Source organism: Nannobrachium achirus (genome assembly GCF_963921795.1).
Source record: "Nannobrachium achirus genome assembly, chromosome: 9".
In the NCBI taxonomy this organism is placed as follows: Eukaryota; Metazoa; Chordata; class Actinopteri; order Myctophiformes; family Myctophidae; genus Nannobrachium; species Nannobrachium achirus.
The window spans coordinates 60,435,756-60,461,887 of record NC_137818.1 but is presented as its reverse complement, the minus strand read 5'-3'; the positions used below and the strand labels follow the sequence as shown (position 1 = coordinate 60,461,887).

The 26,132-nt window shown below is 42.8% G+C and overlaps 1 protein-coding gene across 1 annotated transcript in view; it reads left to right on the top strand.

The window, feature by feature from the left end:
* Positions 1–14,471: 14,471 nt before the first annotated feature.
* The window catches only part of LOC308291576 (semaphorin-3F-like), a gene marked incomplete at both ends in the record, with an annotated part of 32,408 nt that continues 20,747 nt past the window's right edge, over positions 14,472–26,132 (top strand). Inside the window, 2 exons of the mRNA XM_080733618.1 lie at positions 14,472–14,583; positions 23,987–24,147. Coding sequence (XP_080589744.1) covers positions 14,472–14,583; positions 23,987–24,147 — 273 coding nt within the window. The remainder of the gene's footprint in view (positions 14,584–23,986; positions 24,148–26,132) is intronic.

Genomic DNA, 26,132 nt, shown 5'->3' with positions numbered 1-26,132 from the left:
TATACATAAATACATCTCACTACAGTTTCAGGGTCGCTGAACATTTACGTACGCATGCATGTACTGGGTACATAATGTACAGCAACTGTTCTGTACATGCAAAATTGGCCACCATGAATTTGAACATTCTCACGTGTGAATGATCATCCGAGCATATGCCAAATGTAAACACAAAGAAATGTTTAACAAGTTAGCAAGTTGCCGTGAAGGCTGTAATGGACACATCGAAATAACCCCTCTTGGTTCCCCCAAAACCACACACACATCTATATTTAACCACTTGTCTTATAAACCCTTACATACTGCGCTCAGCTGACCGGTGTGCCCCAGGGGTCTATACTTGGTATCCAAATTTCTTCCCCTCTGCACCAAAATCTGCTGCCCTTAAACTCTACAATGAGACCCACAAAGGTCGATTGAGGAGGACTACCTTCCTAACCTAGGATGACGGAACTATAGTTGTACCGACTCTGACCTCTAAGGACCTTCCAGGGAGGGTGCTCATGTGCGTCTGGCTGTGACACCCTTTCTAGTTTCTTTTCCTTTCGAGTTGTTTTTTTCGCACTGACTTTTTTGGACACTGCACTATTAGGTAGTTTTGGGGTTTTTCTGCTTGTGTTTGACATGACAGTGAGATACTTGTTGCACTAACTAGCATTGACTGCTATGGTCACTTTATGTATATATATATTTATTTATTATTTGTTCCCTCTCTTGATGTACCTTGCTCTTTACTGTACTCTGTTCTTGTTTTTTCTTTTATCTTTTTCTTACTTCTTTGTAACTTTGTAAATAACCTTATACTGCTGTGCTGCCTCTGGGCAACTGATTTCCCCCCTTGGGATAATAAAGGTATCTATCTATCTATCTATCTATCTATCTATATATCTATCTATCTATCTATATCTCAAATGTTTGCCCCAGAATAGGGACGGCCCGGATTCAAGTGGTTCCTAATCCCCGAGCATTAAGCACATTCACCCACTCCTCTGTTTGCAAAAGACTAATGCCGGGGCGATGACAGATTTATCTCCCTGGACCCAGGCGCTGCACGTTCTCACCATCCCTCCTTTTCTGGGTACAGTAGAGAGTAAGAGTACCCCGCTGTTGTTTGTCAGGGCCTATTCTCCCAACAGCTGTCGGTTTGGTCCAGCTGCATTTTATAGTGAGAGGGAGCGAGTGCCAGTCTCGTCTTAAAGGCAGATGGCAGAGCGGGCTGGCCTGGCCGGGCCTGGTGGACACGTGGCATGGTGGTTGCACGTATGCAGACCGCGCTCTGCAGCCAGGAGGGCTGCTGCTGCTGCTGCACTGACCTCGCTGCAAAACACTGGTTCTCAACGTGGGGTCCAGGGACCCCCACCCAAAGGGTCCTTGAGGGGGGGTTTCAGAGGGTCCCAAGCAAATAATTAGTTAATCAAAATCAGTTGAAGCACTTTAAACTCTGTTTTCTATATTATTTTAGCTGGCTAAAACGTGTTACATCATGTCATGTTTTAATTGATTGAGTATTTTATTAGACTAAAGTGGAGAACATAACAAGTATAGTCAATACATTAAAATAATGTAGTACAGTACAGGTACAGTTAAACACCCTGCCTAAAAGGAACATCCCAAATAAGTCCAATTTTACGGTCTTTTTTACATGTTGTGTGTGAGCTTGTGGATCTTCTTTTTTCACATTTTTGAAAAATCTTGAAAAATTTGGACACATTTGGAATAATAATTAGTTAATAGTTAATAATAAAACGCAAATATTCTTTTGCAGGGGTCCCTGGCACAAAATATTTCAGACGGCAGCCAAATATCAATTTGGAGGGCCTTGACATGTTTGAGAACATTTTCACTGCACTGTAAAAAAAAAACAACGCTGCAGTTACGCCACTTCCAATGTCAGTGAAAGGCAAAGCCGAGCTGCAGCTGGAATGTGTGCCACGTATGAGCCTTTCATGTCCAAAAGATGTTCTCCCTTTGATATCCATCGATGTGTGAAGTGCATGGATGTCCCTGGCAGCCACCTGTTGCCTTATCTTGAACTCTGGGTTGTTGATATTTTTGTTTCTGCTCTGTGTGGTTCATAATTCTAACCCTGAAGAAAAAAAAAAAAGAAAAAAAAAGAATTAATCTTGTGAAACATTCCTGAGACATTCCTGTGGCCGCAGAAGTACACAGTGGCAAATATTTTTGTGTGATCAGGATAAGTTATTGAACTAACGTCAGGGCGTCACAAGAGGGGGGGGGGGCGAAGTGGGACTGAGTTACTAGGGCCCAAGGTGGAGGGGCCTGGAATTATTTTATGCTTTAACTATTGAAAAATAGCAGATATATAAGCTCGCAGCGCGGCACCGAGGCGGCACCGAGTGCTGCGCTGCGAGCTTGTAGATCTGCTATTTTTGAAAGGTCGTGAAAATGTGTGCAAATCTTTGAATATAATTATGTATTTTTTAAGCGAACTTTTGTAACGTCTGGTGGGTCCCTGGAACTAAATATTTTGAGATGGGGGTCCGTGGCCAAATACATATCATTTTGGGGGTCCTTCACATGAAAAGGTTTGAGCACCACTGACATAGAAACATAGGTTTTTCAAAAAAAGACCTTAGAAGGATTTGAAATATTAAAACACAAATGTTCAAGATCTTTCAAAAATAGCACATCTACAAGCTCGCAGCGCGGCACTCGGTGCCGCGCTGTGAGCTTGTACATCTCCTATTTTTCAATAGTTAAAGCACAACATAATGCGTAATAATGCGTTCCCAGTCTAAATGGGTTAAACCTCCTCCCCCTATGAAGAACATTCATGGGGGGCCCGCAGTGAATCCCTGTACCCAGGGCCCAGAATGTGGTGTGACACCCCTGACTACTGTAGATAAAGCACGTTCACTAAATCAAATCCCGGCCTCTCTTTTCCATGCGGCAGCAGTCATGCTCTTCCCCTTTGTGTTGATTGATGTGTCTGAAGCAGGCACGTGCACACATAGACATCAAAGGGGGCTTGAGCCCCTGCCCTTTTATCTATCTGTAAAAAGTGCCCTCTCCAGACGAATACCAAGCCGTTCGCCCGCCTGGCTGTTCGCCCAGGGCGTCTATCCGGCGTACTGTTAAAACGTAACATTAAAACCTACGTTTTTAAATAAATGTAGTGGAGTAAAAGTACAATATTTGGAACCGAGATCTAGTGGAGTCGAAGTGAAAGTATTGCAAATTGGAAATACTCAAATAAAGTAAAAGAAAAATTCATCAAAATTGTACTTTTGTACAGATACCGTAAGTACAGTACAGCCCCACCAAGCAGTCAGCGCGGTGAGCGTGAGACCGGCGGAAAAGATTTGGGCGAACGGCCAAACGGGCGAACGGATCTGTTACCCTCCAGACCCTGAATGCAGTTTTCACTATGGTGAAAGAAATGCAAATGCCCTCTTTCCATGCCATACCTGAAGGCAGCATTCAAGAGAATTGCCTCGTTTACTGTATTGTATGCGTTCACACTAGCAGATACAAAAGATACTAAGATATAAAGATATACAGCATATTTGTCTCTTTGTATCTTTGTAGCTGAAGTTGAGACCAGCACAACCTTTTTTTGTAGCTTTGGAGCAGCTAAATGTCGGATGTATCATATCGCTGGCTTCCATTGAAACAGAATGTATCTTTGTAGTTAGCCAGTGTGAACTGCCAGTGTGTGTGTGGCCTTATATTCACTGGTTGTAAGCTGCCTTATAGATCTGCTTTTGTCCGCGAGCAACATTGTTTTACAACTAAGTATAAATCAAGCTTCAGTGTCAAATTATCCAGACTGAGTCACATCTTTAGAAGTCAGATTTGAATGAATCACCCTTCAAATCACATTTGATTAGCAAAAATCTGTTTCCTAGGCCAGTGTGAAGATACGGATGTCTACTTGCTGCAGGTCACATCACATGATGTGTTCAATCATAGTCATTCCTGGCTGATGACCTGTGTACATGGCGTCATGCTTCCATCATTGTAAATAATGCATTTCAAAACACTTTAATGTGCTTTCAGCCTTTCACCCATTCACACCCAGACAGCGGAGGATGTTGGTGCCAACCTGCTCATAAGGGTTCAGTGTCTTGGTCAAGGATACCTCGACACAAAGCCATGAGGAGCCGAGGATCGAACCTGGAACCTTTCAGTTCCCAAGCGGCTGCTCTACACTGTACCTCTTGAGCAGGGGTCTTCAACAGGGGGTCCGGGACCCCTAGGGCGTCCTTAGAGTTACTACAGGGGGGCCGCCAAATCCTTGTGTGATAGGATAATTCTTTTAAAATTAACAACTTGAACCCTCGCATCCCTATTATGAGGAGAACTTTAGCCAAAAATAGCAGATCTACAAGCTCTCAACGCCTCGAGAGCTTGTAGATCGGCTATTTTTGGCAAATAGGTTTGGTGTAGAGGTGAAAAAGTACATACTGAGAGGTCAAGTTTACAAAATATCAACGATTTAAGTGGTTAAATGTCTGAAAATACACATTAACATGAATCCAACATAGACTGATGACAGTGCTGTCAAACAAGTCTATGAATCTATCTATGAAATCGATGAAAGTCTCCATCACACATTTATACAATATGTAGAGGGGGTCCCTGCTTCATCTCTCTCTCAGCTAAGGGGTCCTTGGCCTGAAAACGTTGAAGAACCCTTGCTCTTGAGCCAGTGATATTTTGGAAGTAGGCAACATGTACCCTGGCCTGCTTGTCTGGTCCACACACTGACATTCACTGAGTCAGAAAATCAGCCTCCTATGTTAGAGGGGGCGGCAGATGCTATCTAAGCAAACTGAGGCAATAGCGGGTGGGTCAAGGTCAGATAAGAGCATTGAATGGTGCACTAATCTGATCCATGGGTGACGTTAGTGGTTCATCATAAAGCAGTGGGAGCTGGTCAGTGTGCTGGAGTCCACGGCACTGCACGGAAACCTGAACTCAGCACACAGTCACACACAGACACACACACAGTCACACAACACACACACACACACACACACACACACACACACACACACACACACACACACACACACACACACACACACACACACACACACCAAGTGTGACTCATTTCCTCAGCTGGAAAGAGGGGGGATGCCCTCCCACTGAGTTGGGAATACAAAAGCCTCCCTCCCATCCGAACCTCGTCACTTTACTGTTATGGACGGCATCTGGCCGAAGCCTGGCTGGCGCAGGACAAAGGTGGCAGCTGACATTAACCTGCGACGCTCAGGGGCAAATAAAAACCCAAACTTCGCGCGAATGCAACAAAGTGTCATTTCCAGGAGGGTGCCAATTGAAATACTGCACACTCCTCTCTGACACACACACATGACGCAGCCCCCTTGGGCTCACCCCATGTGTTTATTTTATTTCGCTGTCTGCGTGGCCATTGCTCAGGATATATTCATCCTCTGACTATATTCGGGGGTCTTTTGTGTGTCCACACTGCGTCAGATCTTCCCACAAAAGCATTAATGTACGGCACAGAAGCTGCTCGATTGTGTTAAGATGGTGAATGTCTTTTATATGTACATTTGACCCCAGGGGCGTCGCACCAAATTCTGGGCCCTGGGTACAAGGATTCGCTGGATTATTTTGTGCTTTAACTATTGGAAAATAGCAGATTTACAAGCTCATAGCACGCTGGCACTCGGTGCCGCGCTGTGAGCTTGTAAATCTGCTATTTTCCAATAGTTAAAGCACAAAATAATCCAGCGAATCTTTGAATATTTCGAATCCTTCTAAGGTTTTTTGAAAAACATGTTTCTACGTCAGTGGTGCTCAAACCTTTTCACGTGAAGGACCCCCAAAATGATGCATTTGGCCACGGACGTCGGACCCCCATCTCAAAATATTTTGTTCCAGGGACCCCGCAGAAGCAAGATTTGAGTTACAAATTTTCGCTTAAAAAATACATATGTTCAAAGATTTGCAAACATTTTTGCTACTTTTCAAAAATAGCAGATCTACAAGCTCGCAGCGCGGCACAGAGTGCCGCGCTGTGAGCTTGTGTATCTGCTATTTTTCAATAGCTAAAGTATAAAATAATGAAGGCCCCTCCTCCACCTTGGGCCCTAGTAACTCAGTCCCCCCTTGGTGACGCCCCTGTTTGACCCCCACCTGGGTGCTTTGTGAGTGTTGTCCGGAGCCTGAGAGTCAACTACAGTGGAATCTGAGGAATCTTTTTGGACTGTCTTCACACACTTACGTTGGAGTTGGAGAGTAATGTGACATTGAAAGGCTCTGTATACATACAGGAGCGAATCACTGCTCTTTCACTCTGTTTAATCCCTTAAATCTTGTGTACTTCGTTGATTGGGGTCCCCCAGGGGTCTGTCTGTACTTGGCCGCCTCCAAGTGTCACATAAACAACAGATATCCGTTGACATAGTATGGTTAAAAGACGTCAGACTTGTTACATCTTAAGAATACTTTGTGGTAAAAACATGGGTGAAAAAAACACTTTTTCCCGAGCTCCTCGAACTTCAGGTTCAGGTTTAGTTTTATTGTCACACATATCCATACAGGTACAGATACAATGAAATGCTTGTGCCAGGAGCACTCTCAGCCTTATAACACAAAGACATGGTCACAGTGACCGACAGGAGTGTGGACCAACATACCATGCAGGCCACACTTGCAGTACGATAAATAAAAACACAATGCTTCAGAGAAACCTCACTGGATATAAAGGCATCACACACATAAAATCTGTCTGTTCTCAAAACCTCTGTGTCTCTCTGTCTGTCCTGGGCATAACTCGGGCACCATTCAACCGATTGACCTCAAACTTGGCATTTGACTCTGATGTGACCTAGGGGTGTGTAGTGCCGAGGTGCAATTCTGTTGAACCAACAGTTTCCGAGAAAACCAAAAAGCCTTGAATGTCTGTGTCTGACTTGAATGTCTGTGTCTGACTTGTCAGTGGGTCTGCGGAGGACGCAACGGATCTCTGTGTGTTTTGGGGGGTGGGCACCAGCCAACATGATTGGTGAACCTGACCCGTCGGCTTCAATGATTGGCTAAGCTTTGCGTGAAGTTTGTGCCGCTTCACCATAATAAGTGGCAGCGTTTACAATCGAATTCCGAGGGTCCGTCTGTATCCCACTTATGTCCATGTATGTCATCAACATGTCAGCATTTTTTGATGATATCGGGAAGCCCTGTATCATTTGTCAGATGTTTGTATGGTAGTGAGTACCGCACTGAGTGCCAGGCACGTGCACACATAGACATGAAAGGGGGCTTGAGCCCCTGCCCTTTTATCCGTCTGTAAAAAGTGCCCTCTCCAGACCATGAATGCCGTTTTCACTATGGTGAAAGAAATGCAAATGCCCTCTTTCCATGCCATACCTGAAGGCAGCATTCAAGAGAATTGCCTTGTTCAAACTCTCCTGAACTTGAATGCATCATCTTATGTTGAAAGAATTGCCCTCTCTGTGTAGAAATCCATGCCGTTACACCACATCTCCAGTATTGTGTTTTTTATGCTTAGTTTTGTATGGTATCAGACGCGTTGTGAGCTTGGAGGTCTTCTATTTTCAATATTTTCACCAAAAGGTCCCTTTAGAAATGTCAGCCCCTGCCTCTCTAACATTCTCTGCACGTCCCTGCTGAGTGCTCTGACAACAGAGTAATATGTTATAATAATTATTCATATAAATCTGTTTCACCTCTACACCAGGAGGGTTCTCAAAGTGGGGTCTGGGGATCCTTGGGGTCCCCAACTAAATGACTGATAGTTAGGAAGGAACCAGATAAACCTGTCATGGGTCTGTAACTCAGAGAGTGTACAAATGTGGACACATTCTCAGAATACAGGAGCACTTCCCATTTTCAACCATATTCTTCATATTGCACCATTTCTGTCTAGGCCTACTCGCTCTGTGTCTCATTATTGGTGGGCTATGAACAGTTCAAAGAAACCCACCTATACCAATAATTGATGAGGTTTCAAGGCTGGTGGAAACTACAGCCATTCTCTTCCTTGAAAGAACATGCTGAAATAGAAGCCATTGTTTTTAACATCAATAGAAAGTAGGCTAATAAGGTAATACCACCCACCTCTGACTGAGACATATACAGAGCAAGTAGACAGAAATGTATATTCTGAGCATTAGTGAGCTAGTTATATGGATATGGATTATGGATAAGGTTGAAAATCTCAGTGAATCAAATGGGGCTCTAGTAACTATTGCATTACTACAGTATGCATGGCATATCAAACTGTGGTCTTTGAAAATGGAAAAAGGTTGATAATCGCTAATTTAAACTAAACATTTTTAAACCTCTTATTGCAGACTGAGAGACAGCAGCAAGAGGGTTAAACATATGATTTAGCAGGGCTGCTGCCGTGGGCCAACCAGGGGCGTCACAAGGGGGGAAAAGTGGGACTGAGTTACCAGGGCCCAAGGTGGAGGGGCCTGGAATTATATTATACTTTAGCTATTGAAAAATAGCAGATATACAAGCTCACAGCGCGCCACCGAGTGCCGCGCTGCAAGCTTAATAGATCTGCTATTTTTGAAAAGACGTGAAAATGTGTGCAAATCTTTGTATTTTTTAATCGAACATTTGTAACTCAAATTTTGCTTCTGGGGGTCCCTGCAACTAAATATTTAGAGATGGTGGGCCGTGGCCAAATAGCATACATATCATTTTGGGGGACCTTCACATGAAAAAGTTTGAGCACCACTGACATAGAAACTTAGGTTTTTCTAAAAACCTTAGAAGGATTTGAAACATTCAAAGACTTGAACACATTTTCACGATTTTTCAACAATTGCAGATCTACAAGCTCTCAGTGAGCTTGTATATGTGCTATTTTTCAATAGTTAAAGCACAAAATAATGCGTAATGCGTTCCCAGTCTAAATGGTTTAAACCCCCTCCTCCCCCTATGAAGAACATTCATGGTGGCCCCCACAGTGAATCCTTGTACCCGGGGCCCAGAATTTGATGCGACACCCCTGGGGCAATGCATGCAACAGCATAGGAGAGCAGAGGAAGGGGAGGTAGCAGTTGGGAGCAGAGGCGTCAATTGGGGTATGGCAAGCTATGGCAGCTGCCATACCTTTGGCTACTAGGGGGAAATAATAAAATGTACTTTTCACCGTGCCTGTTGCTAAGGTATGGCAACATGACTGGTGTCTTGCACGCACGCCCCACACCAGTCATGTTGCCATACCTTAGCTTTTTCTGAACTGACGCCACTGGCTGGGAGGAGGAGGAGGAGGAGGAGGAAGAGGGGGTTCCAACAGAACGGACTGGAGAATCTAAACACCTGCATTACTTGATGGTCACTCCAGGCAGTCAGACAGACAGCAAGGAGCCTCATGAAAGGATAAACAGACCCACCGTCTTGATTACGTCAAGTGATTGTTGACATCGATATCGGACAATTTCAAGTTTTTGACCTAAACGTGTTCGGGGATTTAATACCTGTTTTCTTGTTTTGCTTCTGGTGGACTCTTGCGACTGACCTGGCGTCAAGGGAATTTATTCAAGAAGACACTTTCGTGCGGTCTGGAGTTAATTTCTGCTCGTTGGTTGAAAGGTCTGGCCGAGTGATCCCTCAGTTCCCGGTGTTGTTGTGCCAACAACGCGCGTTATTACGCACGGAATGTAGCGATACCATCTCGTCAGTCTTGGATCTGCGAAGCCTTCACGACACTCACCAGCCGCGGGTCGGTTATTAAAAAAAGACAACAAGGTAAGTTCTATAGGCCTATCTTTTTTTTTTAAATAAAAAACACTTACAGGCAGCAGCCGTTCGCAACTGGTAAAAACAAACATCCCTGCAGCCCCCCCCCTCCCCTGACCCCTCTTTGTATTTACCTACTGTATGTTTTTATTTTTTTATTTTTAAATTGTTTTCCCCTTTTTTCCTGACTATATACTGCATAGTAGGCTACTGTGTTCTATCCGCAGATGGTTTCCTGTGGTTTCCTGTGGAAATAAGCTTAGTCTTTTCCAGGATCTCCTTTTAGTAGACCTTGTACCAGTGAACTGTACCGTCATGAAACTGTACCTTTTCCTATGCAAACTTCTAATAAAGTCTTCAATCAATCAGTCAGTCAATCAATCAAATCATTGGTCCCCGAGCCTAATGCATGTCAAACTGCCTGGAGGTCCTTGAAATTAAAATGGTTGAGAGTCGCTGCTAGAGCCGTAAAAAGCTCTTATATGGGGGTCCGCGGGCTAATAAGGGTCAATTTGGGGGTCCTTGACATGAAAAGGTTTGAGAAGCACTGGTGTAGATGGTGGAGATAGCCCCTTTAACCCAAGACAAGCTGTTATCTGATGGGTCCTGTCTTGGGATGTTGAGTGAACAGGTAAACACATGACTTCACCACTGAAGGTCGACAGTTCGAAGATTTTCTTGTCATGATGATTTGTTCTTGTGCAGTTACAGCCCATGTTGGCAGTTATCTGCCACCACCTGTCCTTCAGAGTTTTATTTTATTTCATTTATTTTATTCAACTGGATAGATCTATAAGCCCCTTTTCCACTGACATGGCCCAACACCACACCACTCCACACCGCCCACTTGTGCCAGGTTTTCCACTGCAAGGACCTGGGTAGAGTGGTGTGAAAGTGGCACTAAAAAGTATCCAATCCAGACAGAGTAGGTCTGAGCTAGGCCAAACAGGGCCAAACACTTCATGAATAATGACTGATCACTCACTGACTTTTCATTTAGACCACCAGGATATAGTTTTACGGTAATACATGACAATAGATTATATTGTGTTATAATAATTACTGTTATAGTGTATTATAATTATCATAGTAATACATAATAATAATAATAATACTAGTAGGCCTAATGGATTGCATGTATAGGTCTTGTGTAGGCCTACTTTTGTTTGTTGTAGGCTATGTTGTTGGCATGAAAGGAACATCGATCTACCATGAGTCTTATGACTTAAGTCAAACATGAGGGTATTGCCCCAACAGGGATTTTTAATCCAATCATCTTTATGCTGGTGACAGTTGTTATATTTTACATTTTCTCAATCTGTCAGACAGAGAAAGTCACAGAATTGGGAGATGGTATTGGTACTTCGTAGCATTGCCCTCTGGCAAGGCTCAGGGCTGTGAGGCTACTCCAAACAAAGGCCACAATTTCCAGATGAATTGTTTTAAGTTAACACAGGAATCGATCAGATTAGATTTGTTTCCGTTGGCACAATAATATTTTCATTTCAGGAAGCCAGGCCAACATGGTTGGAATAAAACATGGTAACCAGTGCTTCTGTTTTCACCACACGTTGACTATAATGCTTACAAGGCATTCCTTTGATGATTTTGTTTAGATTTCTGTGAATTATTGCAGTTTGTAATTGGTATCACTGCCACAATAACGGTGGATGGTTTGTTCACCATCATTTTGTTAGTATAGAGCAGGGGTCTTCAACGTTTTCAGGCCAAGGACCCCTTATAGCTGAGAGAGAGATGAAGCAGGGACCCCCACAACCTGTTCATAGATTCCATATGGTTTCATTGTTTGACAGCACAATCATCAGTGTATTTTGGATTCATGTCAATTTGTGTTTTCAGATATTTAACCACTTGAACCGTCAATACTTCATAAACTTGACCATTCACTCTGTACAGTGGGTCCCCACACACCTGCGGGGGGCCACACAATTTAATGGACGTTATGGACTCGGCTTTTAGTATTCATAATTTATAGCCTATATGGAATCGTCTCCAGCAAAGTGCAGAGGCATAATGAATGCATGAGTTAAAGAACAGCAGTTATTAGGTTATAACCCTCAACACCCTTAAACACTTGGACGCTTGTGTCCCCATTCTGCAAAAAAAAAACATTACTTGAGCCCTTTTCCACAGGCCCAACACCACACCACTCCACACCACACCGCCCACTTGTGCCAGGTTTTCCACTACAAGGACCTGGGTAGAGTGGAGTGAAAGTGGTACTAAACGTGGTACTAAAACGTATCCAATCTAGAGTAGGTCTGAGCTAGGCCAAACAGGGCCAAACACTTCATAATGACTGATCACTCACTGACTTTTCATTTAGACCACCAGGATATAGTTGTAATACATGATAATAGATTCTATTGAGTTATAACCACTATTATAATCTATTATAGTGTATTATAATTATCATAGTAATAAATTCATACTTTATAGTGTATTATAATCATAGTTATAAATAATCCATTATAGTGCATTATACTTTAGGATAGTTGTAATACAAATTTATATTGTATTATAATCACAGTTAAAAGGGTCAATTTGTTTCTTACCGATAGGGGTACTTTTGTGTAATGGAAAATGAAGATATTTTTATGTGGTGCAGTGTGGTGTGGTGTGGTGTGGTGTGGTGTGGTGTGGTGGTGCTAAAGCTGCAGTCGAAAAGGGGCTTTGGTGTGGAGGGGAAAATGAGCTGTCCTCCTAGTATAACGCCCTGGGGGTCTCCTGTCAATGATATACGTATAACAATAGCATATGGTTTAAGTGGTAAAATGTAAGAAACTGGAGCGCCTGTCTATGTAGTAGATTTCTGAACAAGTAATTTGATGATATATTAGAGCAGGGGTCTTCAACATTTTCAGGCCGAGGACCCCTTAGTTGAGACTGAGAGAGGGATGAAGCAGGGACCCCCACAACCATTTCATATAGATTCCATATAGTTTCATCGTTTGACAGCACAATCATCAGTGTATCGTTTTCAGGCCAAGGACCCCTTAGTTGAGAGAGGGATGAAGCAGGGACCCCCACAACCTGTTCATATATATTCCATATAGTTTCACCGTTTGAGAGCACAATCATCAGTGTATTTTGGATTCATGTTGTGAGCTTGTAGATCTGCTATTTTTGGGCTACAGTTCTTAGAATATGGACACTAGGGTTCAAGTTGTTGTTATATAAAAAGGATTGGAAGATTTGGAGGACCCCCTGTAGAAGACCCCTGTATCAGAGAGAGCGAGAGAGCTCTATTGATGAGTGTCAGCTCAAAATATAACATTTAAAGCCATACTGTGTAAGTTGCCCAACTAGTGGTCATTAGCCCTATAGCAAACCGCGGTCGCGTCCGCGTCTTTCGTCCGTTTTTCGTACCTTCAGACCCCCGCGTCTGCCTCCACCTCGCTGAGATCTATCTTTTAAGGGGTCCCTTGTTCCTGTGCGTTCAGTAATTCCAGAGATACGGACTCCTTCACCCTGCCTGGTAGGCGAAATTACCTAGAGAAGGGATGGTACAAACGGGCGACAACAAATATGGCTGCCATAGCGACCCCACTTCAAGATGCGCTGTGATTGGCCGGCAGTTGTATAACCCTCGCTGTGATTGGCCGGTAGTGTGATGACGCAATTTTGGCGCGAGATCCGGTCCACGGCAAGGATCTCAGTTTACATATAGAGAAGGCTTTACAGGCTGAAATTCACGGCGCGGATCTTCTAAAACTTTTGTGATTTAATAGTTAGGAGAATTTTAAGATTTGTTTTATAAAAAAAGTTACATAGTACAACTTTAAAGTAACAATGGTAACAAAACTGACTATTATTATCTATAATAATCAGTGTAATTACTCAGGAGCAGGAACTGGGTTGTGTTTCCAACTTGTGTGCAGTCTTTACACCTGGGGTCTTCAACAGGGGGTCCGGTACCCCTAGGGGGTCCTCAGAGTTACTACAGGGGGTCCTCCAAATCTTTGTGTGATAGAAACTTTTTTTTGAGCACCTGAGAAGTTTAGCCAAAAATACCAGATCTACAAGCTCACAACGCCTCACAGCGCGAGGCGTTGTGAGCTTGTAGATCGGCTATTTTCGGCAAAGACGTTTGGCGTAGAGGGGGAAAAGAGCAGACTAAGTACAGAGTGAAATGTCAAGTTAAGTAGTGACGGTTCAAGTGGTTAAATATCTGAAAACATAAATTGACATGAATCCAAAATACACTGATGATCGTGCTGTCAAACAATGAAACTAGATGGAATCTATACAGGTTGTGGGGGTCCCTGCTTCATCTCTCTCTCAGCTAAGGGGTCCTTGGCCTGAAAACGTTGAAGACCCCTGCTTTTACACTTTAGCCTTCTATACGCGGTGCTCTAAATAAAGAGTAGGACCACTATACTGTATGTTATAGAGAGCAGGTGTGTCGATTATTTGGACATCACATTCTTCCCTGCCAAACGATAAATCTGCTGCTCACAGGCTGCGTGCCAATCTTCTGATCAGAGAGATCTGAGGGAATGAGAAAGAAAGGAGGGGAGAGAGAGAGAGAGAGAGAGAGAGAGAGAGAGAGAGAGAGAGAGAGAGACAGACAACACAGAGAGGGGCTGTCTCTTGTTCTTCTTTCATTCCCCGGTGCTATCCTTTCCTCATAACTGTCATAAGGTACCGTGCAATAATAGTCATTTTTCCATTTCATTTTTTTTCCTTGTCGTTGTTTAATCCAGATTTAGATCTCTGTGGGTCGGTCAGTCACCTGCATGGCGGTTACCATGGCAGCGCGTGGAACCCTGCCTCTCCTGCTGGCCTTATGTGTTTACAGGATCTCCGGTCTCCAGCCGTCCGCTCCGCGAGTTCATCTGTCCTTCAAAGGTGAGCAGCTACGCATCAACTGAAACCCCCATATGTGTCAAAGGTGCAGCGGACCCTCCTTTAAGGTTGGGTTTCTATTGTTTCCCAGTATTAGGGATGGGACGATATGAACATTTCATATCACGATTATTGTGACGAAAGAAATCGCGATTTACGATATTATCGCGATAATCAAAATCCCTTATCCTGGGGCGGAACATTTGCCAAATTTTTTTGCAATACAAGCTTGTAGATCGGCTATTTTTTGGCAAAGACATTTTAAAGAGAGTGAAAAAAAGACTGTATCAAGTACGTATATTATAAGTACCTTTTACCAATTATAGAGGTTTTAAGAGGTACCGGATATGCAGCTCGGCAAATAAAAGGTGAATTGAACCCAGTGCATGACGGAGGACGATATCACGATATATCAAATCTCCACGATACGATTATCGTGAGTGTTTCTAATCACGATGAACGATAATGTCGTGTATCGGCCCATCCCTATTTCCCACCTCACAATGGAAAATATGCGCACATATCCACAGTTACAATTGACACGTGTGCGCGTGCACATGTACACAATACAATATGTAGAACAATACAATATGTTCAACAATACACACACACACACACACACGCACGCACGCACACACACAAACACGCACACACAGTTATGTTTCCTTCTTATACATAAAGGGCTTATTTCCTGGCTCCTGTCAAACAGCGCACCACAGAAAACAAAAGGTGGATATTGCGTGTGGTTGGCTTGCACTGTGCCCTTCAATACTTGGACATGTTGTACAACTATTTTTCCTCACACCCAACAACCACCCCCCATATATACGGTACAAACAAACACACACACACACACACACACACACACACACACACACACACACACACACACACACACACACACACACACACACACACACACACACACAGGGCTGTCACAATTATGACATAATCGTCTAATTGCAATTATTTGACATAATCGCGATTCTTTTTCATAATCGTTAAAAAAGTTACAAATTGTGGAAATAGCTGATCTACAAGCTCACAACGCGTTGCGATGTTTTTTTTTTATTATAAAGTTGTCAAATATGTCAGTAATTTCTTTGTATATTTTGGTTATGTTTCATATCTGCCATTTGCAACTTCAAAGCCTAAAAGCCAAACAGAAATGTAATTGTCAGCGACAAAAACACAATTAAATCGTTAATCGCAATTATTTGAATGACCATTAATCGTCACCTAAAATGACATAATCGTGACAGCCCTACACACGCACACACGCACACACACGCACACACACAGCTGTGTTGTTTAAATTAGCTGCTGACGTTTAACCTGATCACAACAGTGAACACAGCTACCGGGGGTGTAAATACAAGCTAGGGCAGATATCAGGTACTTTGTGGTTTGTCTGGCTTTTCTTGAAGCGTTTGGGTTTTTCCCCCCACAATGTCTCACACAGTCTCCTCCCTGTCGTCATTAAAGTGTAATGGTAGAGAACCAGCTTCCAACATACCTGGGTGACATCTTTGATCAGAAGAACCAGCCTTGAAGATTACTGTTATTTACGCAACTCAGTATGATGTAGGCACTGCTTTATATGTACGCAACTACGCACGCACGCACACATAGCGCGCGCGCCCCTGAAATCGCTGTAAATAAGAATTATAAGTATGATTCACTTTTAGATAGTTGCTCGTAGCTTTGATGTTCTTTGCCTCGAGGATTTGTGTTCACACGATTGGCGTCTCGTTAAAAACCAATAACTGTATAAAAAACTCTTTGATTTACAGTACATGAGCAGCTTGTTAGAATCAGACCTGTGGCGGCACGTCGGTGGATGACCGGATAGCGCGTCAACCACTTAATCGATTCCATGTCCTTCCCTGCCTCTACCCTCCGTTTCCTGTCTTTCTGTTATCCCATCTAAAAATAAAAACGCGAAAAGCCCCCCCTCCAACAAATATATGAACTACTTAAACACTATATATTGTATATATACCTCATTGTACGACAGATAGTGAAAATAGCTAAAACAAGCTCACAATCCGATTAAATAGTAAAATAAAAATGTCAACTGATTTGACTGTTTCAGTTACGAAGAAGATCCGGACTGGATCCGCAGATCTGGATCTAAACTGTTTTATATATAGGCTATAAAAAATATTTTGTTATGTCACATACAGTATTGTCAGGATCTGCTTTGTTTGCTTTCATTTATGTGCTAAAAGTTTGTCTTTGAGACCTGTTTCATCTTGCAGTGTAAGACAATTAGGAGAATATTTTGGATTATCAATGGAGCAACTACTGAAGATATCTCGCCAATATTTGGGGTTACATAATGGCAAGGTAACAACCTCTACCAAAAGTATACGTTTGCTTTAAGAAATAATGGCCCAACTTAAGTTGAGGTGAATAACACGGAGCGACTTTGTTCTCAGTGTGTTCTGAGAGCTATAATAAATGCATTGCATGTGCCTACAAAAGATTCTACACAACTGAAATCAAAGGTGAATTCGATGCAATTCATTTTGCAGCTGGAAGCATGGAAGGCAGTTTGCACTGCCTTTTTTATTTGACCCTCACCCTTGACACTAATCTCATTCAGTAAACAGCTTATAGTGTGCACAGTAACGCAGAAGAGAGTTTTTGTCATACTCGAGGTAATAATATGCAGTAGCCGGGCCAATACGCGACAACTCAGAAGTGCTAAGTTATTATTATGATAATGTAGGCCGCCAAAATCAGTCCATTCATAGAAGTCAATATATAACCCTTCCCCCGAATACCAGAGAAGTTGGTGGAAAAAAGTGGGATTTACTCCCCAACTCTGTTTTCTGCCACTGGAAGGATTTATTGTTCATTGTTTGTGACAGGGACACCCTTTGTTCTCATAGGCGCCTGTGGAGGAGGTTTTGGATGGGGGGGGGCCGGGGTGGGCATGTGACTCCTCTGAATGAACATGCCCTGCCTTGGTGACAATCTGGGTACCAGAGAGAGGCCTCCAGGGGAATAGAGATCTCACATTGTTGCCGCTGTCTCTGGGAAGTTGTGTGATCCACACTTCAGAAGGACTGACAGACTCTGATTTACCGGTGACTCAGGATTGCTAGACAGCAAAATATGTTGTTTGATTAAAGCCACATTCCCCTCAATGCATTCAGTATCCCTGTATCTTAGCCCAGTGTTTCTCAACCTTTTTTCTGCATGGGCACACTTTTAATGTCCCAAGAATCCATGGGCACACCAACATAATCCGGGGGTGTAAATATCGTCACTGTCGGGAAGAAACCTTGTATCTCCAAGTTTCAAATGTGTACGTTTCTTTGCAAAGTAAAGCCCTGCTTCATCATACAAGGCTGTCGCACAACAGTAGTGAAAACAGCTGATCTACAAGCACACAGCGCCTCGAACCGTGAGGCGTTGTGTGCTTGTAGATCGGCTGCTTTCACTAGTTTAAATCATTTTAAAAATGATAAATGCAATACTGGCTTTCAAGCAGTTTCAAGGGGCACACTTGACCCTTCTCAGTGGCACACCAAAGGTCCCCAGGCACAGTGGTTGAGAAACACTGTCTTAGCCACTTGAACCCAGCATCACTATTCAGGGGTGAACATTTGGCGAAAATAGCAGTTCTTAGATTTTCGATTTAGTACAGCGAAGTACTAGAAGATCTAGTATAGAGCTCTGGGGGGCCCCGGTCAGCTAAAAAAGTATAGGGTTTAAGTGATTAAGTGAGCAGTGGTTCTCAAACATTTTCATTACAAGGACCCCCAAATTGATGCATATGTTAAGATGTGGACCCCCGTTTGAAAAGATCTTGTGTCAGGGACACCCATAAAGGTCGTTGCACACTGCTGCGTTTTTCGGGCCGAATATTGGAGTGCGTTTCGGAGCGCGTAAATATCGTTTGCACACTGCCGCCCTCTGAGTCCCTTGCTCTCTCTCTCTTCTCTCTCTCCTTGGCCTGAAAAATGCTTTAGAGGATTTTGGATTTCCAAAACGCAATGAAAAAACGCAGTGCAGTGTGGAACCAGCTTAAGAGTCCATATTTCTGTTGTTAGAATAGATTCAGTACAGAATTGTCTACATGTAACTGTATGTGGGGACTGGGTGACAGCGGGGAGAATGAAGAAAAAAATAATACAAAAGACACTGCGCATCCCAGGTCTACTTGGCAGGGTGCTGCTGAATCAACAAAAGTTTCACCATGCAGGAAAAATAAAATCTGCACACCAGCAGGTAGCTCCCGTTCCCAAAGATTTATTATAAAGTTGAGTGACGTTTCAAGCACCAAGCCTCCAAGAACTTATAATAAAGTTTGAGGAAGAGCTTTCGTGCTCGAAATGTCACTCAACTTTATAATAAATTGGAAACCAACCGTTGCTACCTGGTGTGCAGAATTTATTTTTCCTATAGTGGAGAGAGAGAGCAACCTATACGATCTGATTAGTCATTCTTAGAGATTCTCTTATTGGGCTCAATGACAGTTGAATTAAACTTGACATACCATAGGTGGGTGACGGGGCACCCTGGGGTGCTGCAACGGCAGTCCAGGGGTGCAGCGAGATAATTTGATAATTTGGAATTTATTTGGACACTTAAAAAATATTTAGTATCACTTTAAACTTGAAGTACAAAGTTATTTTCAGTCAGTTATAACCAAAATGGCTATTATCTCAAAGTTTTCCTCGCAACACAATCACTAAAATATCGTCACCGCTGGGCAGAAACCTCGTATCTCCAAGTTTCAAATGTGTACGTCTTTTGGTAAAGCAAAGCCCTGCTTCATCATACAAGACTGTCGCACAAAACGAGTGAAAACAGCCGATCTACAAGCACACAACGCCTCGCGATGCGAGGCGTTGTGTGCTTGTAGATCTGCTGTTTTCACTAGTTTAGTACATTTTGTAGATGATAATACAAAACGAACGGTTTTGGACATACAAGGTTTCCACCCGAGAACGACAATATGCTATAAATATAAGGTGCTGGGAGTGAAAATTATAATGTAGGGGTGCCTCGGATTAAAAAAAGATTCATGGGGTGCCCCGAGACAAAGAAGTTTGGGAACCCCTGCCATAGGGGGTCTCCGAGTCCAGACCCCACTTTGAGAACAGCTGACTGCGGACACATCAGTGTGTGGCGACATGGTAATTGTTCCAAACAGCATTCTAGCGATAACTCGCTATCATCTTGCGCTATGGAAACTTGTAACAGAGCCTAAGTGATCCTGTTACTCGGGAACAAAAGTTCCCACAACTGGTGTTGTCAGAATGTTGTCAGGGGATAAGTGTTTTGTGAATGTTTACTAGATGTAGACGTGATGCCAGCACATTGTCTGCTATTTACGGAAGATGGGGGACATCCATCGTACACAGTGTAAGTGGGTGTGGCGTTGCTAGTTTTAGCCTATGCTCTGAATCCACTATAACCCTGGGCCCTGGTGGAGTAGTTTGGCGAGAAGGTTTGTTATCCTGTGTTTACCTCTCAGGAACAGAACCGGACTTGGCCCCACCTCCCCAAGACCCCCTCTGTCCTCTCTTGTCAGCCGGAGATCCGATTGCATGGCTTATTTTAGTGGCACGTCGACTGCATCCTGTTAACGTTGACCTCAGAAGGAAAGATGGCAGCCAAGGCACTTTGATGTAAATAAAGATATTCTTCCTTTGCCGCCTGCCTGCAAAGCCCTGAAGGTCTCTGATCTGTGATCTGTTATGTGACTGCGGGCCTGTTATCGTTCACATGCCTCAGCCATATGTTAAGACGCTCTCTCTCTCTCTCTCTCTCTCTGTACACATCACTGTACACAAGGAAAATCCTCAGTGTCAATTGAACTCCTCGAGTGAACAAATGGAACCGAATGGAATCCGACACTGATTCTACTACTACTACTGTTGCAACAACAACAGTGTTTTTTGTTACTTAGATTTGTCGCGCTCGACCACAAATCCCAAGAATGTTATTTAGATAGCATGTTGTTAGACAGATGCTAGGTTTGATGTGTACCTGGTATCCTAGTTTCTTTGAAGAGCTGCAGTTCTCTTTGTACTTCTATTTGTGTGGCTATTTACCCTGTCGTCTTGTTGCCTTAACTCGGCTTACTCTGATTTCACACTTGTCACTCTGGATAAGGGTGTGTGCTAAATGCCTAAATTGCAATTGTACAACACAGATTACTATCTGATGTCAATATAAATTAAAGCGTTGCATCAAAGGGCGGTTATACACAGGGACGGACTGGGACTAAAATTCAGCCCTGGCATCTTGGCCAGACCAGCCCCCACAACCAGCGCGCGCGAAGATACTCTACCGATCGAGGGCGGCACATATAAATACACCGTGTTTAATACTACAAGTTTTACAAACAACATAAATGATAACTACACAATCAATAAATTGTATAAGTTAGAGTACAGTTCTCACCACCAACAAGCGGAGTATGAACATGATTAGTGCCAAAATGTGTCAGAACTTTAGCTAGTTAGCTAATGAATGTAAAATAAGCATATTGATCTGAGAATTGGACAAACAAGTTGTATTTGATTGCTCAATATGCAGTAGGCTATAGGCTACTGTATGTTATATACTAGAGCATGACACAGACACCAAACTGAGACTCTGCACGCAGACTCTGTACTCTATACTCCGCACCCAACGGAAAAACAACATTTTTTTTTTTTTTTGCCACCAGCCCCCCCAGCCCCCTAGCCTACCAGCCCACCGGGCAAATGCCCTGTATGCCAGATGGCCAGCCCGCCCCTGGTTATACATGACTGACACTGTGTACACACAGTAAATCCCGAGTCTTTACGAGTTAAATTAAGACTTGGGATCTTGCCTTGAGGGGGATTTACGTAACTGGTTTGAAACAATTTACATTTTGAAGTAGAGTGCCGCCGCAGAGCCCAAAGTCCATTTACCTCGGAGCAAAATGAAAATGGTTTAATCAGAGCGTTCAGGGAGAACACGTTGTGAAACAAAAGGGGCAGAGAGACGTACGTTTCCCCCGTTTTCGACATGTCTTAACAACTCCATGCTCTGCTGAACACAGCCGTGCCCGCGATGTGAGGAATTATCCCAGAGTGCAACCGGGCCGCCGGTTTCTTTAGAAACATGCCTTTTTCCCCCCCGCTAGCTGAGCTCTGCAGGGCATTTAGTGGCCTAAACTCCATCCACACTTGGAGGGCATAAAATATTGAGATCTTAAAAGCCACGCTGTTTCTTAAACTGCGACTGAGGCGGGTTATATTTAGTCTTTGACACACTTATTTGACTGAAAACTAGTGAGAATGGCGTGGGTCGAGGAGGGCTGTGAAGTCATTAGAAAAAAAAATGAGGCACTTCATGTGTGAGGTAGGACGTTGTACGCAAACGAATCAAGTCTTTTGAACGGCTCTTTGAAATGAACGATGGGATCTGGTTTGCAGTAGGGAGCCGTTACTTTCTAAAGCCCCTTTTCCACCACTCCACACCAGACCGCCCACTTTTCCACTACAAGGACCTGGGTAGAGTGGTGAGAAAGTGGTACTAAACGTGGTACTAAAAAGTATCCACTCCAGAGTAGGTCTGAGTTAGGCCAAACAGGGGCAAACACTTCATAATGACTGATCACTCACTGACTTTTCATTTAGACCAGGCACCAGGATATAGTTGTAATACATGATAATAGATTCTATTGTGTTATAATCACTGTTATAATCTATTATAGTGTATTATAATTATCATAGTAATACATTATAATCATTTATAGTGTATCATAATCACAGTTATAATCCATAGTGTATTATAATAAAGGTAGTTGTAATACAAATTTATATTGTATTTTAATCACAGTTAAAAGGGTCAATTTGTTTCTTACCGATAGGGGTACTTTTGTGTAATGGAAAATGTAGATATTTTTATGTGGTGCGGTGTGGTGTGGTGTGGTGTGGTGTGGTGCTAAAGCTGCAGTCGAAAAGGGGCTAAATGAACAGTTGTGGGAAAAGTACAAACATTCTTTACTTATGTAGAAGTATCAATACTGCAATGTAGAAATACTATTTTACAAGTAGAAGTTTGGAATTAAAATGTACTTGAGTAAGAGTACAAAAGCATTGGTATCAAAATGCACTTAAAGTACCTATAGTAGAAAGTAGGCCCACTCGTTATGCAAAATGTCCCATTTCACAAGTTTAACAATGAATAAATTGTAGGAAAAAAATCTTTTGAAAATAGCCGCTCTACAAGCTCACAATGTGTCGCGTTACGACGCATTGTGAGCTTGTAGATTGGCTATTTTCAAATGGCCGAAATGTATATAGGGTTGAAGTGATTTGTAATTATAATCAAAATCTACAAAGTAACTAAAATGAGTCTTTTGAATGGCTCTTTGAAAGGAACGGATCCCAGAGATCCGGCTCACTTCAAAGAACCATAAATCCCATCTTTGGAGAAATAGTAGGCACACGTCAGAAAGGGACAACTTTGCCCCCCCTGCTGCCTGCTTATGAAAGAGTTTGTCATATCTTTGTGACCATTCTCAGAATCAGATGGAAAGATACAGTGAGATCAATTGAGAGATCAGTGTTGTCTTGCTCTTGGTCATGTAATGTAAGTTAATTCACATACAAGGAATTTGACTTTGGTTGCTCTTTATGTTTACACCCTACACAATCAATGGAAATTAACATCTAAAATAGAAAAATGTTATATGAATCATAGAAAAATAAGGACAGTGATGTTCTCTATAAAGACCTGGTTCCTGGTAGTGTCAGAGCACGATATTGCACTGCCTGTAGTTATATTTGCAGAATGTGTACATGATGTGACATAGAACACTGATGCGGTATTATATACAGTATACTGGGTATTCATAGTGCAGGCGAATTAAGTGATTATGGTAATGGGAATAGTGAACAGCACATATAATGTGCATTTCTGTGTTTGTGTGTTGTGGAAGTATTTCGTGTATTCGTAAGTTTCGCATGTGCCGTAGGGATGGGACGATACACGATATTATCTTTTATCGTGATAAAAAACACTCAGGATAATCGCATCGATTTAATTTGTGATTTGTCATGCACTGGGATCAATTCACCTTTTATTTGCCAAGCTGCATATCCGGTACCACTTAAACCCTCTATGGTAAAAGGTATAATATACGTACTTGATACTTGGTCTTTTTTTCACTCTTTATCAAATGTCTTTGCCGAAAAATTGTCGATCTACAAGGTCAACGCATTTTACTGAGCTTGTAGATCTGCTATTTTTTGGCAAATGTTCCGCCCAAGGATAATGGATTTTGATTATCGCGATAATATCGTAAATCGCGATTTCTTTTGTCGCGATAATCGTGATATGCAATGTTCATATCGTCCCAAAGTGCTGTGGATGTGTTGCTTCATGTGTGTCCTCTGGTCCACAGAGCTGATGGAGACGCGGGCGGCCAGGCCATTCAGCTTCTCCTTCAACACCAGTGACTATCGCATCCTCCTGATGGACCAGGACCAAGGCCGTCTCTACCTGGGCAGCAGAGAGTACCTGGTGGCTCTGGACATGCAGAACGTCAACAAGGAGCCCCTCATAGTACGTGTTTTTAACCCATTTAGGCCTAGAATTATTGAATGCTTGTAGATCTGCTATTTTTGAAAATGTGTGCAAATCTTTGAATATATGTATTTTTAAAGCGAACGTTTGGAACTCAAATTCTGCTTCTGGGTGGTCCCTGGAACTAAATATTTTGAGATGGGGGTCCGTGGCCAAATAAATATAATTTTGGGGGTCCTTCACATGAAAAGGTTAGAGAACCACTGACATAGTAGTCTCTCAAGAACAGACTAACTGAGCTCCAGTTAAGTGAAAAGGACCTTTTCTTTAACGATGGCTGGCCAGATTGCTGACATATAGAAACATGGGTTTTTTAAAAAAAAAACCTTAGAAGGATTCAAAAGACACTTATAGAATCGGGTCAAAATTCTAATTTTCACGATTTTTCAAAAATAGCAGATCTACAAGCTTGCAGCGCGGCACTCGGTGCCGCGCTGTGAGCTTGTATATCTGCTATTTTTCAATAGTTAAAGCACAAAATAATGATACACAATATGTGTAGTCTCATAAAGTCTCATTTATATCCTGTAGTTTTAGACAAGACACGATTGCTTTTCAAAAAGAGCACTGAGCATATCGTCGTTGTCGGGTGTATGTCCAAAACCGTTCGTTTTGTATTTATCATCTAAAAAATGTACTAAACTAGTGAAAACAGCAGATCTACAAGCACACAACGCCTTTGTGCGACGGTCTTGTATGATGAAGCAGGGCTTTGCTTTACCAAAAAAACTTACCGGTACACATTTGAAGCTTGGAGATACGAGGTTTCTGCCCGACAGTGACAATATATATATATGTTTTTAGCTTGTAGATCTGTTCTTTTAGGTTCTAATACAGCGACTCAACCTTTTTTAATTTCATGGCCGCCCATTTGATACATTTGTTTATTTTATTTTATTTCTGGTGACCCCAATCTACACTGTAAAATGTTCATTTGAGAGTGTCCGGATGCAGAACTTTGGTTTTTGAATTTTTGCTAAAGAAATGAAGCTCTAACAGGGGCACGGTGGTGCAGTGGTTAGCACTTCGCCTCACAGTTAGAAGGTCCTGGGTTCAATTCCCGCCGGGGGAAGCTGTGGGCGCTGGGGGCGTGTTCCTCCACCCGCGTCATCAGCGCCCACACCCTAGGTGGGGTTGGCGCGATAGGGCCTCTCTGTGGTGAGTTTGCATGTTCTCCCCGTGTCTCCTTGGGCATAGGCCCTCACACAAAAACATGCAGTAGTCCTGGTTTCTATACTACCTCCCCCTAGCCAGCCGGGTGCTCCCCAATGTCCCCTGGTGTGGCAGGGGGAGAGCGGAAACCAGGACTACAGGTTAGGTAGTCACCGGGTGAGAAAAATGGGTTGCAAAATCGTGGGATAAAAAACATTTAAAAAAAAAGAAAAGAAATGAAGCTCTATATGAAGCAAAGCCTTACATGCATTTGTACGCATTCTGAGAGTTACAGACCCGTAAGTGTGTCCATCTCATCCCTTTGTGGTTCCCAGACCCCGAATCGAGAACCAAGCGGTCTAATATCTGAAAGCTGGGAACCCTGGTTGTCTGGAAGTCATTTCTGCCATGGGTTCCAACTTCCAGCAGCAGATCTCCAATGGAATTTTACCTTGGGGTTTTTTGCCAAATTAAGAAATGAAACAAAGACTTATTTATACAGTAATCCTGTAATCTTGTAATTGGGGCCACTGTAGCTTAGTGGGTGGAGAGAGAACAGAGGCCACCTGGCGCATACAGTACATGTCGAAGTGTCACTGAGCAAGACACTTAACCCTTAAAGCAGGGGTCTTCAACGTTTTCAGGCCAAGGACCCCTTAGTTAAGAGAGAGATGAAGCAGGGACCCCCACAACCTGTTCATAGATTCCATATAGTTTCATTGTTTGACAGCACAATCATCAGTGTATTTTGGATTCATGTCAATTTGTGTTTTCAGATATTTAACCACTTGAACAGTCAATACTTAATTAGC